Below are 16,991 nucleotides of genomic sequence, written 5' to 3'. Positions count from 1 at the left end.
CATATGTTAATCACAGTTATACCTAAATCTATCAAAGAACACAGTTATATGCTAAATAAACAATAATACCCCTAATGCACAATAACTTCTAACTTAGCCCATATTAGATAATTGCAAGTGACAAAAGACCAAGTTTAGATAGAAGAATATATGAAAATAATGAGACTTATCATGATGAAACGCAAGTATTTCAAATCCTTGATGTCTTTGAATCTATCCTGGCCTTTGCTTTCCTTATGGCATGCGCATGATTGGTCCATGGGTGCGTGTAAGCAAATATTTATCATAATGTCATTAGTTTGTATGGATATATTTTGGTTTGTAGTAAAGAGTAACACGCACCCTTGTGTTAGTCTATGAGTTGTTACAATATTGGTAGCGTATAATTTTGGATTAAATTTGTAGGCAAATGACATTCTTGTGGTGATGCTTGGATTGAATTAATCCAAAAAAAAAAAGCCTTTTTTTAATATTACTATCTACATTGAATTTTGAAAGGTGTAGATTGCATTATAGTGATGAGTACAGGATGCTCATCGTTATGCTCATGAATGAGGATCCTTATTTGAATTGGGAAAAGAAAACTCACTAATACAAATTTAAGATCTCATATTTAATTATTTTTTTAGTAATTTAATTATAGGCGTTGCTTCTTGAACCAACACCCGCTGGCTCTACTGGTATCACACAAATGGTGCGCTAGTATCCACATAAGTAAAATTCTTTAGTTTGAGGTTGGATCATTGATAAGATTTTTCACGTACCTCTCTAATTTTTTTATAAGTCATAATAATATTTTTAAATGGTTTCACTTATTATTGTAGTGGAAACCATGATCTAATGTTTTTTTTTTAATCGAAACAATGCAACTTTAAAAACTGGAATATGTTAGGGATCACATGCATGATATTATTTTGCTATTAAAGCTTTTGCATTGGTTATAGAGAGGACATTTTAAGCTTTAAATAAAGCTCTAATCCATGATTATTGGAGGTATAAATAATAAATTATTACTTTTTAAATTGTGCCTATATATGCATTCCAGTTCTTTATACATTGAGTATGTAATCTAATGTACAATTTTTTCTTCCCCTATGTAGGGAAGAAAAATAATGTAAGACAACATTTTCTTTTGTTTTTTTTTTAAAAGAAAAAGGCAGTCTCACAATTTATGTATATAGATTATACAAAGATAATTTGATAAAGTAAAACTATTGCCATGAGATGAAAGGAGCATAATTTGTAAACAGAGAATCTTTAGCTCAAAAATGTTTAAGTCAGGCCCTTTAAGTTATTCTTGTCAAAACATCGCCCCCGACAACAAAAGCTTCAAGGAGAATAATCATTACTGAGAGATGAATAGACTCAAATATGACATGTTTGGTTGCTGAGTGTTTGCAGGAAAGTAAGGTGAAAATAACAAAATTTCAACATTAAATTTTCACCAGGAATCCACTTTTCCTAATTTCCCCATCAGCCACCAAACACAACATCAAAGCTGACCCAAATCCCACTTTCAAATTCACTCAGCAAGCTACAGTTCGAGACAAAGAAATACACCAAAACCCCATGGAAAAAAACCAAGCTAACCTTCATGTTGGATAGAAGCACCAGTAACTCTATAAATGACTTTGAATTCAACTCGGGAGGAAACATAATACAGTGGGCCTTGAGATCGGAAGCTTAGCTGGTAACATCAGCTTGTACTTGGTGCCTCCACAAGCCAAAGGTAGATGCTCGATGTTAGAATTTTGCTGTGACATCAGTTTGCAGGAAAGGAAGGTGAAAATAACAAAGTTTAACATGAAATTTTCGCCAAGAATCTACTTTCCCTAGTTTCCCCCTCAGGCACCAAACACAACATTAAAGCTGACACAAATCTGCCTATTTCAAATTCACCCAACCAACTGCATTTCGAGACAAAGAAATACACCAAAATCCCATGAAGAAAACCAAGACAAGCTTACCTTCATGTTGGACAGAAGCACTGGTAACTCTAGAAACAACCATGGACTCAACTTAGGACTCTAGAAACAACTTTGGACTCAACTCAGGAGGAATCGTAATACAGGGCGACCTCGAGATTAGAAGCTTAGCTAGCAACATCAACTTGTACCTGGTGCCTCCACTACCAGAGGTAGATGCTCTGCAGTCAAAATTGTGCCGTGATCCGGGCTGAGTTAGATAGTTAAATGCCACAATATCGAAATCTGAAGGTTGGAGCTATGAAGAGGAGTGATTAGCAGCCTTCGTTGTTGGTCGATACTAGTGAGAGAGCGAGAAGGAGGAGAGGGATAGTCAAAGCAGAAGGAGCAGGGGCTTGTCATACAAAGGAGGATGGTGACTTTCGTGGTGGCCAAGAAGCAATGGTGAGGATGACCAGGTGAATCAGTTAAGAAGGTCTTCAATGATTGCTTGTTCACACATTACACAAGTAATAACAACTTTGCAATATAATATTAACACAGTGAAGTTCATGTTACTAATAGACATTTAGATGATGGAATAACCTAATCAGTAATTAAGTCAACTTTCTTTTCATCATCGACTTCCTTGGGGATGGCAAATAATACAGCTAGAGGTACTATTCTATCTACTTCTTAATTAGCCTTTTCTTTTATTTACGTTTTTTCATACTTAGCTAATATTTGTTTCTGCTTCTTACGTTGCAAACTGAATTATAACTTCTCTCTGTGATCTTCATCATAACGGTGGTTTTAGTTCTTTTTTTCTGTAAATTTTAAGAAGCTTTTCTAGTTTTCAATGGGAACTTTATTTTTATGTTTCATTTAGGTTACTTATAGAAAATATTTTTATCTTAATATGTATGAAAATTTTTAATTAATTTTTATAATTGTAAAAAATAATTATGATTCTTATAAGTGGATTTTGAAGTGTGTAATTAAATATTTACATTTTAGTTATAGAAGCTCTCCGGGCAATTTACCGTGAAGCTCTAGTCAGTCTTTATATAGCTAGAAAAGTCTAGTCTAGAAGCTGCTTACGTGGATTCTACAAGGGCACATCATAATGTGTTGACAAATGGCATTCAGGGCACAGAGAAAATGAAACAACTAAATCCCACACACACACTCAAGAGGTGTACCTGAAAATTAAAACTATTTTTGACGCTTTCCAAGTTATTTTTGGCTAGATTTTTTAACTTATAATAAAAGAACTTACATTAATAAAAAATTAAAAAAACGATAAACAAAAAAGTAAAATTAGATCAGTTGGTTCCACGGTGAATTGATAAATTAAACACTAGCTCAATCCAAAAAAAAAACCTCAAAATCATAATATTCAAAAATGGGTAAAAAAATCAATAAAAAAAATCAACCCTAGTAAAAGTGATAAGGAACTAACAAATTGATAAGGAACAAATTATGAAAAAGTAAAAAAGAGATGAAAGTTCCAAGAAGCAAATCAAGGGTACAGCATGGAGAGAGAAAAAAACTTCGTGGAGAGAAATGAGAGAGCCTACGTTGTTGGGTTTTGGACTCTTCCTATGTAGAGAAATGTCCACTATTTGAAACCCATTTGAGTCTCACTTCTTAAAGCGGAGAGGGGCAAACTAGGGTTAAGGGAGAGGGGTATTATTGAAAGAAAAAGAGCAGCCATTTGAGAGAAAAGAAGAGAGAAAGCTATTTTTGTATCTTCACAGGACAGTCTCAGTAAATAAGTACTTACATATTTGTTAACTGTTGGATCAATACTGAAATTTCATCAGGAGGTTCACAACATCCAATATGTCATTTTCAAGTGAGAGATATTGAGTTCTTCCCATAATGGAACTCAGGTTTTCTTTACTCTGGATGACCTGTGATTTTACCATTACATTAAAGGGTTTTCCACATTAATAATTTTGGTGTCTCTGCCATATACTTACTTTGTTTCTTCAAAGATTTTTGCAAGTATTGAGAAAATATTCTCACTACCTATAAGCCATAGGCATAAGTTGTGTGTTTTTCTCATCACAAGAAAAAAGAATAGCTTCCGAAAAGATAACAAGTATTCCACCTTAGCCTGCTAACGATGAATCTTTTGAAGGACTCCTAGCTGATTAGTAGGAAGGGAAAAAAAAAAAAAAAAGAGAGGAGAGAACAGACAAGTGAGGAAAGTGAATATTCAATAGACAACTCTAATTTAATTGAATTTTCAAAAGGATTTATCAAAACTCCATTGTCTTTGGATGGGAACATTGAACACTATGAATCTCATTTTTAATAGTTTAATATTTTAATGTGTAGATAATCTAAATAAATATTATCTCTTAACTGTGAGTTTTCGCCCAAAAAATTTTATTTAAAATCTATCAATTGAAAATTTTAAATTTAAACCACTGAAACTATTTTTGGATGGTATAAATCTCACTACAATGATGCGAACCAAAAATGACTCCAACAAATATGTTGTCGTTATGGTAGTTCATGGGTTCAGTTAAAGATTTTAAGAAGGATATAAGGGAGGTTTGTTTAAGTAGTTGATTATGTTCAAACATATATGGATTTTTTTTTTTTTAAGTAAACGATGACTTTCGAAGCTATTTATGGTTTTGAATAAGTGTCTCTGGATGAAGGAAGTATATATGTTTCAGTGGTTTATAATAATATTCAAAACTTAATGTTTATTTTCATTATTGGAAGTGTATAGCATAGTGTGGTTGAATGGCCAATGGTGGATGTATGAAGTTTTTGCTGGTTTGAACTGGTGCCTTTTTTTTCTTTGGGTTTATTATAGTTGGTGTAAGGTCCAGGTGTGATTTTGCTGATCTAGGCTGGTGTCTTTATGCTATTATGCAACTCCAAATTATTATAAATCCTTTTCTGCTATCGTAATACTCCTCCGATCCTAAATATAAGACCCTTATACACTAATATAAGGGTCTTACATTTAAGACCGGAAGAGTATTATGTTACATTTTATTATTTTAAGATTGCATGGTTTCCTTTCCGTTAACATTGTATATCTTTTAATACTATCTATGATTTTTAATATATGAGTTAGTTGGTCATTTAACTTAGTCCTAAATAAGGCAATGACTAATGATTTAAAAGCCAAATCGGACCGGATGGTCAGACCGGTCTGGCCGGCAACTGCTAAGTTGAACGGCTCGTTTTTTATGTTTGGACCATTTGAGGGGTTGGACCGTGTTGACCCACTCAAAACTGGACTTTAGCTAGGAGCCGAATTTGAGCCGCGAACAGGAATGATTTTAACAAAACTGGACAGTTCATGCTTGTTTTGAAAAAAAAGCAAAATGGAATGGTTCAGCCTGTGAAGAGGAAGGAGATGGGGAAGAATGAAGGGGAGATAGTAAGAAAGAATATTACAGATCAACGATTATACCTCTTTTATCTTTCGTAATAGTGGAAAATGGATGACAGTTGATACTTGGCAAGCACTAATTAACATAACAGAAGTACAAAAACGGAACAGGGGTGGAGGCGGGTGAACAACGTCGACGGCCATAAATTGAAACCTGAAACAAAGAAGAAAACCCCTGTGAATCAAGTAAGATTTAGGTTAGGAAGCTGCTAGTAAATAAATGGGCTCTTTTTTGGGCCATCCACATCTTTGTTTTGGGGGTGTTAAGAGAAATATAAAACAAAATCAATTAAACTAACAGGAAGAAAAAGCTTTGCAGCTTTTGTCCTACTCCTATCCTTTTTTCCCCATCATATGTCCTATGCCTATTCAGGTATTTTATCTTTAATAAGTAGAAGAATTATGTATTAGATAAATATTATACATATAAATACCTCAAAATTTCCACTCCCATATTTTGAAATTTTTGAAAAAATGTTCAACACGGTACAGAATGCTTGGCTTTGTTAATTTATTCTTTAATCTTTAATTTCTTTTTGAAATTGTATTATTATATTAGGAAATATTTGTTCATAATAATTATTTTTATTTATCTTTTAAATTCTTTTTTAATTTCTTTTATGCAATATGTTGTTAATCTACTTTGTTTATTTTGTGTATGACTATTTATTTTTTAATTTATTGAACACTTTATTTTTACATGCATTATATACATATATAATATATTTTATTTACTTATTACATTACCGGTTCAACCATTGGTGCGACCATTCGAACCATAAAAACAGTGATCCGTTGACATTTCCGTCTCGATATCCAGTCCGGCTTTTAAAATATTGGCCATGACTCACTTTGTCTCCAATATTTATTCATTTTGCTCTCAAATAATTCTTATAGTAATAACACATGTAAAAGAGTTTTCAATAAGAGTAACTTCAATGCCCGTGATTAATAGGGGTATTTGGAGAAAAAATATTTTTTATTACAAATAACTAACTTATTTTCTTAATATTCACAAATTAGTTATCTAATTTTTATATTAAGAACCATAGATAGTACATATTGGGCTTTAATCTTTTTTATCCATTAAAATTAAGGGAGAATTACAATCAAGTCCCATATAAGAGAAATAACTACTAAAAAGTTTAATAACAACCTAAGCAGTCTGTAATAACAAGTTCTAGAGTGGAGAATAACAACCTTTAAAACTTGTTTTGTAATTTTTTTTTCTTACATGGGACCTCATTGTAATTCTTCCTAAATTAATGTCAAACTCTTCATGCCATGATATAGTTTTGTTTTAAGGGATTTAAATTGTTACATACCATGGTGTAGCGTAAAAGTATGTTAGAAAAATTGAGGTGTTACACAAAACTTCACACAATTGTAAACTGGATTCAAGGACTCTTTGGATGTCCAAAATGGAAAAAATTGGGGGAAAAAAGAATACAAATATAAACTTTTGGATGCAAAAAATGTTTAAAAGAACCATATAAGTTGACAAAGCCTCTCATGTTGGTGTATTAAAAAAAAAAATTAGTTCAATACAAAGTAAATCAATAATGATATATGAATTGATTTTCTATTGATATCACATCAATTGTTAAATACTAAATGAATAATAATAAATTATTTTAATTTTATTTAACATATCGAGTTATTTATTATTAAAAAAAATTTATTGTGATCCAAGAAAAAATGTAAATTTAGTTTAGATGCCAAAAAAAAAAAGGAGCGTTGACATTATTTTTCAAAAACCTTTTAAAAAAACAAATAACCTCAAATACAACTAAAAGTTTGGATAAAAATAACCAAAAAGAGTAACTAAAGTTCTCCAAAGTTATGAATAATTGCAGTTTGCTAGAATGGTTGATCACTCAAGAAGAGTGAATTGGGTGTTGATTAAAAACAAAATTTTTTTGCAGTATAATGAAAACCATAAGAAACTCAAGAGTATAAAAATAACGAACAAAAACAGCTCAATCAGATAAGTACAATAGTTTAGTTGAAAATATAAAGAGGTAAGAGAAGAGAAGATACAAACTGTGATTTATTCTGGTTTGGTCTCTCAATAGATCTACGTCCAGTCTCCACGCTCCACCTGAGATTTTCAATCCACTATCCCATCAACTTTTAGTCAGGTATTTGAGAAACACTACAACTCCCTCAAGTTTTCCACAGTTACTTAAAAACTACTACAATGCATAAAAATCTCACACAGTCCTCCCTTACACTCGTAAAGATTCACTTCCTCTTACATACCGTAAGATTACAATCCGATGATTAGAACGAAACTCAAATAATTCTTCTCTCAAAGAAGTGATAACTGACTCTCAGGCACATAGGAAACTCTCTTTTCTATCTCACAATTATATGTGCATAATCCCTGAAGCACAAGGAAAGAGAGTATTCTCTTGGAACTCTAAATAAAGATATGTTGATTCGGCATTTCAGCACTTTGACATTACAAGCTCAGGCTCTCTTCTTTACTCTGACTTCGAATGCTCTTTATATTTATAGTTGATATTGGGTATTTGATCATTGAGTATCTTTTTCTCGTTTAGCTTGAAGAATATAACTGTTGAAACTAACTATTGGAAACTTCTAATATAAAGTAGCTAACCATTGTCACTTTTCCGTTGAGCCTTTAATCCTACAATAATCTTGCTCAAAGCATGTCATAAGTAGCTTATCAATTCATTAAAATCAAAGGATGATCATGGCCTTGAATTAAAATACAAAATCCTTAAGTTATCCAAGAGATTAAATTTGTCAGACTAAATAATCTTGATAAAGTTTTCAAGAAGCAGGCTTATCAATAAGGCATTCGAAAACTTCAAAAGAAAGTACTTGCTAAGCTAAGATCTGGAGAACTCAAAACTCGAAGCCATAATCGAGAAGATATTTCTAGAGAAGTTTATTAAGAAAAGCTTGTATAGAGTAAAGGGATTTCAAAACATTGCTCTCAAGAAGTCTATCGTTAATAAAAAGGAAGACTTAGATATATTAAAGCCAAGAACTCGGGTAGCTTATCAGGAGATGAATTTCTTAATAACTTGATCAATAAATAGATTTAGTGATAATGTTATCAAGAAAATCTCTTTAGAAAACTTTTAGTATTGAAAAGTAAGTTTGCAAGCAAGACATCACTTGAGTTCCTTATCGAAAAGGATTTTACTTGATAATTTTAGTGTGAGTTCTCTTGATAACTTTAGAGTAGACTACTCGAGAAGCTTATTGGTCTCTTGAATCAGATCCTTCAATTAAAGGTCCTTAACTCGAGTTGTTACTCAAGTAGACAGATTCTTAATAACATTTTTGAGTAAGGAATCTTGTAACAAAACTTCTGATGCAAACAAAATAAAGGTTAACTTTAAGTGATCAAAAATCTTTTAGTTCAACTCCAAATGTTGCAAATCAGCTATCGCTAGAAAGCTCTTTGAATCTACTTTTCAACGCAACAAATTCCACTCTAAAATTTGTTGTAGTTTTCAAAGTTATCTTTACCATAATGACTAGAAGTCAGGAACAAGTCGTGAAACCTTAGTACCATTTTTCGAGCAGCATATCCCCTTCATATGAAACTCACTGAAGTTGATCTTGGTGTCCATGAACCGTGTTGAGTCTAATTTCATATGAATCAAGCTTCACTTTAAACGGATTTGTAGTTTATGAGATATTTGAGAAATACTGAATATTTGTCAGAGCTGAATGAAGAACAGAGTATAATATATCATGTGATTTCTCGATAAAGTGTTGGAGAAGCATGAAACTCAAAAATGAACTCGAGAAATACATGTAAAAACTAAAGTTTATATTTGAGTTTAAATGAAAGGTGACTCAAGACTTCCAATTAGGCCTCATTAACTTCTAATTGAACATAGTAACCTTCAATATCAAATCTAAGAATTTAAATCCTGATATTCCTATTTGATCTTGCAAGTTTTTATTTCTCTATTTTTGTTCTTCTTCTTTTGAATCAATCTCATGATAACTCCTTTGTTTTTTTTAAACCAAACTACACAAGATAATCACATTAAGTACAGTAGTTAGTCAAAACACGGGATAAACATTTGATGTAAATTTTTTGGTTTAATATTTAACATCACCAACTAATCGTATCTAAAATAGTTGATTGGAAATTTAAGTGTATCAATCTAAATGTAATCATATTTTGACTCTTTCATTCATTGGAAATCCAAAATTAAGTGTTGCTTCACCTTTCAATCACAACTAAAAAGAATGAGAATGATGTCAATTTTTCTTGGTAATGCTGTAATGATCTTGGGAAAGAGTATGTTGACAAGTTTGCTTTCACATTATTAGAACATATTTTAATAACATTCTTTAAAATTAGATTCATCATAAAATTGATAGAGGTCCAAAATTTTTATTGAAAAACTCACAAATAAAGACCCTAAAAAATATAAAATTACAATTTGAGTTCTAAAATTTTAAAAAAATTGCAACCAGAAAATTTTAAATATGAATTAGTAAATATTATGTACAAAAACCAAATTGCCCTCCTATTTGAACTTATTATTTTTAGTTGCAGACTTGTTATTTATAATAGTAACTTATAATTTAATTTGGTTTTTTATAAAACATTTGCTAACCTAATCCCTGAAAAATTATAAATTCCAATTTATAATTTTTCAGGGTCTTTATTTGAAAATTTTCTAATAAAGAGTTCGGACCTCTGCCAATTATTAACTAAATTAAGCCTAAATTACATAAAAATTTTCTCAACCATGTCCAAATAGCCACTTCTACTTTTAAAACTTGATGGTAAACCCTCCTAAATTTTCAAGTCGATGCATATAATCTCAAGGTATCAATTTTATATCCCTTAAACTTTCCTCTCTTCATCATTTTAACTCGTGCTTTTGTCTTAAAAAAAAATCTGGGGGTTATTTATTATGCTTCCAATTGGCAAGAAAGTTGGAGACTGGCTTCAAGTATAAAATGAGTTCTTAGACACTAAATTGTTACATTCCAAATCATCAACAAGATATCATGAGCTACAAATAAAACACAGAATTGCTGTGAAGTCTCAAAAAATATAATTACTCAACAAATCCAATGACAACAAAACAGATTGCAACAACAGCCATTATTTACTGGTTTTTTTTTTTTTTTGAGATCTCATTGTAATAATCCCAAAAATAAAATCTTGAAACAAAGTCGCATCTTTTTCTATTACTCTGACACCAACTACATAAAAGTAGGGATATAACTAAAATGTGAAAATTCGATGCCTCTTAAGTGACCACAATACTGATTTTTCCCAGTAGATTTTTTGGCTACTTCCCCGTCCTAAACGGTCATAAATTAATGGAAAGGAGAAAGAAAAATCATGAGCCGACGAAGCATGTACAGAGCCAGTAAATTTCTCTGGTTAGAGCCCATGAAAGGAGATTCCAGATGCCAGAGAATAATAAATGAAGAAAAACTCCGGGAGTGGTCATGTCTATCAGAAGACTGGCATAGAATCAGACTGCTCTAAGCAGTAATATGAACTTCTATCACCTGTTCTACTAAGATAAGTAAACTGAACCAAACAGACAGCTACTTAAACATCTAAGAAGTTAAGTATCAGCAGCACACATGCACACTCAGATGTTTCCACATATTAAATCAATTTGTAAGCGGTGTTTGGATTAGCCTTTCAGAAATGATTTTATGGAGTTCAAGGTAACTATGTGAGAAGAATTTTGTTTCAACTTACATGAAACTTTTTTTTAGTGCTTATATGGAATGCCAAACTCCCCTTTAAGAAACTCTTGGTTCAATGGCACCTCACAACACTCACAATGACCAAAAATGGGGGTGGCCCCTAATAAAAAAATTGTATTACCCAATCATGATTTACTATCCACCTGCATAGAAAATGCAGTGAAGCTAATATGATGACATGATCAGGTGTAGGTCCGGCAGATTTGCTGTTTAAACGAGGCTATAAAATCGTATATCAGCAGACCATGTAAGTTTTTCATGGTAATGCTAGGTAACAAATTTGGAAACATCAAATGACTCAAGCTTCAGTTTTGCTCTTCTGTTGTAACCCCCGACTCCTAGGTGAAACATTAAACCTTGAGGCACACAAAATCCAAAAACTTTGAAACTACATTTGGATACAAAGGTATGGTGGTAAACTGTGTTCCAGTGCCTCTGAAGTGACTGCTAGAACAATCTTACAACATTCTAGTGGTTTAAACCAATGCAAAAAAGTGTGGAAGTTGAGTGATAAAGAGGCCTGATGTCCTGATCTAACTTCATCCAAGAAGTGATCATTTCCATGTAGGGGCATCAATAGACACAGGAATAGGATCATCTATGGAGACCAATCTCTGTTGGTTATTGCTGTTTTGAAGCATTATCAATAATAAGTGTGATAGTAAAATCAGAATAGCTTACTCCAAAAAGGAATACATATATAGAAGCCCATAATGGGGTGATGGAAAAACAACTTCAAGCAAAATGCGACTCAATTGCTGACTCTAGAAATCCAAATTGCCCCATGAAATTCACCTACGAACAAAGTTATACTTGAATGGGATAACAGCTATTAAAGAACAAACGATTGATAGCATGAACCAACAGACACTACAAGGGGTTATGACGTTTCATCAGTCACCGTCTATGTCTAAAAAAGCAGGTCTTTCAATTTGAGTTAGTTCTGCTCATCACTCAGAAGCCACGAGTGAAAAGTATCCATGTTCTACGTTGACAACCCGATTGTTGCATGCATTGTGATAACATAATCTGAGACAGAAATACGTATTGCTTACTCACATTCCCACAATGACACATTGAGTAGTATGGGTGCACTGAGATGTTCAGGTTGAGGCACCCTCACAGTCAGCTTTGGGCAACATATGATGAAAAAAGATAAGAAAATACTAATTATTCATAAATTAAGGATTACTATAAATATTATCAAAAATAAGATTTATATGAGATAAAGGGCATTTCAATTAATTAAATATAATTACAATATAATTTTAATATCTTAATACATTTTATGTTATTTAAATTGTTATATCTTATCTTGCTAGAATTTTATTTGTTTAATTGGTTTTGTTAGGATTGTAATGTGTTGTCAGGATTAGTAATTAGCATATCTCATTTTAAAAATATTATCTTTTGGGCTCCATCCAAAGCCCTAAGAAATTTAGGTTAGGGAACCTTCTTTGATCAATAGTTAATAAAAACTTTCTTGGCCTGTAAGCCATCTCTTTCCTCCTTATATATCTTCTTCCACCTCTCCCTTTATTCTTGCTACAGCTCCAATTTTTTACCCCAGTTCTACGCACATCAATTGAGAACAGGGTAATATGGATTCCTTAGCCTCACATTGAGTAGTATAGGCAACCCTATGAAGTACTTAAGTAGGTTAGTTATCCAACTTAACTTTTAAGGGAGAGCACTCTATCCTACTTGAGTACCCATCATACTCCCAGATAAAGTTGATAATTACAGAACTAAACATAACCTATATCAATCATGCTTCACTGTCAAAGCCGAGAATCTTGACATAAAAATGCTGGTCAAATCTTTTTAAATAAAAAAATCTCGACATAATTATGGATAAAATAATCATTTACAATGTCAAATTCTAAGACAGAAAATTATAGCAAAGGAAAAATTTATGCCACACAAACTCAAATGGAAAAAAGCACATTTCTTTTTTCAATTCAATAAAAATCCCAGTCCAAAATTAGGAGCATTCCAAGCAAACATGACCAGTAATAGAGAGAGACAGAGAGATGGTGAGAGAAGAAAGACAACTTCATGAGAGGACAGCAAGCAAGCAAGCAGCACAAAAGAACACCTTTGCCATCCTCAGATAGACAAGGTGCATAAGAATGAGAGAGAAGTGGGAATACCAAGCTGAAAGGAACATATAATACACAAAATGAAAGGTCTCGTGTTATAGGAAACAAATTACCATATTTCTTTTGGGAATTTGATGTCAAAGGAGGAAAATATAAAGGTAACCTATGTTTAAAGGCAGAGACAACCAAAGGAAGTCAAGAATAAAGGGAAGCAACATTCAGGTAGCTTCGAGCATAGATAGAAATTTTGACAAAGTTCTACCCTTGCTAGCCTTTAAACAAAATGATCTTTTTATACTTTTGGCCTTGCTGATGAAAATATATGTTACAGTGAGCCAGCGGGAGACTCACTTGGTAAGTGATTCTCAAGCAAAACTAGCTAATATAAATATAAAATGGTTCTATCCATGGAGCTCTTACTTTTAAAATCCTAGCGCCAATTTCCATTCAGAAAAGAGCAGAGAAGTTTGGCAGACCATAACTTAAAAGTAATCTACTAGATACAAACTGATTCAAGTAATCAAAATTGTGAAACTATGCATTCCCTCACAATTCTTAATTACTGAATCTAATTCCTGTCTTTTGATCACGGTGATACTGGTAACCAGACACCAGCAGTGCAAAGTCAGAAAGAGACTGTAATACCACCCCAAGAGTTCAGTGCAATTAGAAGCAAATCCCTGAACTATTGAGGATAGAGAGACTGGTAATATTGTTGAAGACCATAACCACTATAAGTAGTGGTTCTGTCATAATATGCAGACTGCAAATTTGGCTCTGAATATAGGTGTGAACCACCTGGAGTTGGATTGCCACTGGACCCCATTGGGACACCAGCAAAACCGTAAGGCCCAACAGAAGGACCTGTATAGGGAGAAACGGTGGAGGTTTGACCCACCATTCCATATGGCACAGCTTGTGAGCTCATGTATGAATTCAATTGTTCTGGCAACAAACCTGTAGGTTGGACCAGAGGCTGTTGGTACTGGTGCAATGCTGAATTGGCAACAGAAACAATCTTCTGGACAGCCATAGGACCAAGTTGGGCTGATGTCTGAGGATGAGGGTGCTTCTTTCCAATTTGCTGCTGCTGCTTCTGCTTCTTTGTCTTTTGCTGCTGTTGAGGCTTAGACTCAGGAGGAGGCTTTACAGAAGGTGGTGGAGCACGTTTCCTATCTGCCTTCTGCATGTTCAGTTGCACTATTTGCTGCTCAAGGATTGCCGGTGGATATTGAGATTCAAGGTTATGACTCTCAATAACCTTTATTACTGATTTCAGAGCATGAGTTTCTCTTGCTGTGGCCTCATTCTGCAAAAATGGATCAATAAATATTGGAATGACTCAGTTGACCCCCTGTTTGAGACACCAATCAGGAGACCTACATACCAGTGATTTCCCTTCCTGGAGAAGTCTTTTAGCAAGTTTATTAGCCTCGTCCACACAAGCTTTCAGGATGGGAACTGGTGGGATCTTCTCAGCAAGACTAAACTCAAAGATATACTTGACAGCCAAAACATGCTTGCCCTTATCAACAAGTTTCTGAACAAGATCTGTATAATTGAAATGATAATTGCCTTTCCAATAAAAGTAAGAAAAAATGACACCACTTATTACACCAACACTTTATCAACATAGAAAAGCGCTTCACAAAATGTTATGCTTGTAAATGGGAAAATTTTAAAGAGAAAAAATAACCAATGGTGACAGAACTTTTCAAGCTCATAATATATTACAGCACCTTTAGATGATACTCCCTCCGTTCTTTTTTACAAAAGACAATTGTGAAGTATGATATGTTCCTTTTCATAAGAAACATTTAGAAGTTGTCTCAAATTTTGTTTGGTGATTTCCCATTTTAACCCCTTCAATTACTCATATTACCCATGTCATTCTATTTAATTCTCACATGAATGAGGGTATTTTGTGCCGAAAAGTTACATTTTAACATATTTATTGTCTCTTAACTAATTTTAACCAGTTGTCTCTTATAAAAATAAACAGAAGGAGTACAATGCTAACCAATGTTTTCACCGCCTCCCCGCCGCGCCCACCTACACATTTTTTGTATTTCCTCTTTTAACACACCCGCTGCCATACTTAAAATCTCATATACTAATCAGACCCCGTGTCTCATGCAGAGACCATTGATCAGGAAAACTAATATTCCAACGTCAACATACACATCCATAAATCAGTGCTATTGCATACTAATGTTCAAATAATCAACCATAATTCTAGCTTATTATCCATATTTCTTCAAGAATGCAACTGAAACTTATCTTACCAGGAATTTTCTCTGTCAAACCAATAGTTCGGCATAGCTGGGGAACCTCATCGTTGTTAGCAGCCATAGCAGTGAAATCAACAAGTTCATCCATGCTGACTTCAGAAAGCAACCCATATGCCACCACAAAATGCAAAAAGCCCAATGCCTCTAACGTCTTTGCGCCATCGGTCCACAAACTTGCTTTCCACTCTGAGGCCACCATCTTGGCTCGTTCTCTCACTTTGAATCCTATATTTGGAGATAAAACCCTCAACTGTTCCATTAATACAATGCAGGCCCTCCTAAACTTACGTTGTTCCATATCCCTTGGGTCAGTTACCCCATAAAACCCATCAAGAGAATCCAGAACCATCGCAGCTGGGTCTGGAGCACAGCGTAAGGCCCCTGGAAGCTCGGCCTGAATGGCAGTCTTCTCTTTCGCATGAACAATAACATACTGCCTCAACCCCTTTCCATCCATCTTCTCGCACAGAGTACTCAACTCGTATCTAGGCATCACCGAACTCGATTCAATGAAGTTTTTGGGTACAACATTTGCTCCATTTTGATTCGGTGGATTCGGCGATGCAGATGGATCAACAGGGAGCTTTTGATTTTGACTTGACGGCCGTGAAGATGACGGTAACGGATCTTTGGTGGTCTGGGTCGGGTCATTTGGATTCTGCGCAGGCATGGGAATGGGTGAAGTTGATGAACTAGGTTGGCTACCCTGGCATTCGAGGGACTCGAGGAGATGAAAACGTTGAGTAAGAGAATTCTGGATAGAAGTGAAGTGAGAATCGATTTCAGACCATGAGAGGGAGAAGGAAGAGAGGAGCTGTGAGTGAGCATGGAGATCATCATAGGCCTTCCTGAGGTTATCCTTCTTTGTGTCTATGAGTTTGAGAGCGGCAGAGATTGTCTTCAATGTGGTGGCCATTGTTTTGTAATTACAAAAAAGTCGGGAAGATTGATCGAAACCTGAACTTGATTTTAAAACATGGGACTGTAATGTTGATCGGAGGCCATACTGACAACCCTAGAAGAAGAAAGAGGAGGCGCAGACGCAGACGCAGAAGCTTGAATTGCCACGATGCCGAGAATTTCCGGGGCAGCTGGATGTCGGATAGATCCATGCTCCCAACGCATTGGTGCCATGGTGGGTACATCGGGTGACTTCGGTTGATAAAGTTTTTTTTTCCCCTCTCAATTGTAAATTTATTTTAGAAATTAAAAAAATAACTGTTAAATTCTAAAATTTCAAATTAGTATTGATTATTATTCTCGTAAAGAAAATGATTACACTTGAAAAGTAAATAATAACGTAGTTTTACAGTAATTTCTTATTTAAAATTTTGAAATTCAACCGTAATTATCTTAGGATTTTCTCGATTTAAAATTGTAAGAATTTTTTCTTATTATCAAAAAAATAACATTAATGTTAAAATACTGTAATGATAATTGCCAAAAAAAAAAATAATGCATTGATGGGGCAAAATTTGCACTCATGAAAGTCGCTTTGAGGTAGAAAGTTGACAAGCATATTTGCACTTTAACC

At 33.8% G+C, this 16,991-nt stretch overlaps 1 protein-coding gene across 2 annotated transcripts; it reads right to left on the bottom strand.

Moving 5' to 3' along the window:
* Nucleotides 1-13,439: 13,439 nt before the first annotated feature.
* LOC114735431 (truncated FRIGIDA-like protein 1) lies at nt 13,440-16,631 on the bottom strand. 2 transcript variants are annotated; one of them, XM_028923137.1, is made up of 4 exons: nt 15,452-16,631; nt 14,554-14,717; nt 14,124-14,475; nt 13,440-14,030 (listed from the first exon to the last, which is right to left on the bottom strand). In XM_028923137.1, the coding sequence occupies exons 1-4, from the start codon at nt 16,371-16,373 to the stop codon at nt 13,852-13,854; spliced, it is 1,617 nt and encodes a 538-aa protein (XP_028778970.1). In that variant the 5' UTR covers nt 16,374-16,631; the 3' UTR covers nt 13,440-13,851. The 2 variants fall into 2 exon arrangements, with proteins under 2 accessions (XP_028778970.1, XP_028778964.1); XM_028923131.1 differs by having other exon boundaries at nt 13,440-14,475.
* Between the last annotated feature and the right edge of the window lie 360 nt (nt 16,632-16,991).

Source organism: Neltuma alba, unplaced genomic scaffold (genome assembly GCF_004799145.2).
Source record: "Neltuma alba isolate B1F8T4 unplaced genomic scaffold, ASM479914v2 tig00002678_pilon, whole genome shotgun sequence".
Lineage (NCBI taxonomy): Eukaryota > Viridiplantae > Streptophyta > Magnoliopsida > Fabales > Fabaceae > Neltuma > Neltuma alba.
Note: the sequence above shows the minus strand (reverse complement) of the source record. Positions and strands in the feature narration are given on the sequence as shown.

Bases quoted from the DNA above. Each gene is read 5' to 3' on its own strand.
- LOC114735431 (XM_028923131.1), bottom strand. From the start codon at position 16,373: ATGGCCACCACATTGAAGACAATCTCTGCCGCTCTCAAACTCATAGAC. The intron at 14,718-15,451 runs GTAAGATAAGTT...TCAATTATACAG, and splicing joins TTTGACAGAGAAAATTCCTG to ATCTTGTTCAGAAACTTGTT. The intron at 14,476-14,553 runs GTATGTAGGTCT...CCATTTTTGCAG, and splicing joins TCCAGGAAGGGAAATCACTG to AATGAGGCCACAGCAAGAGA.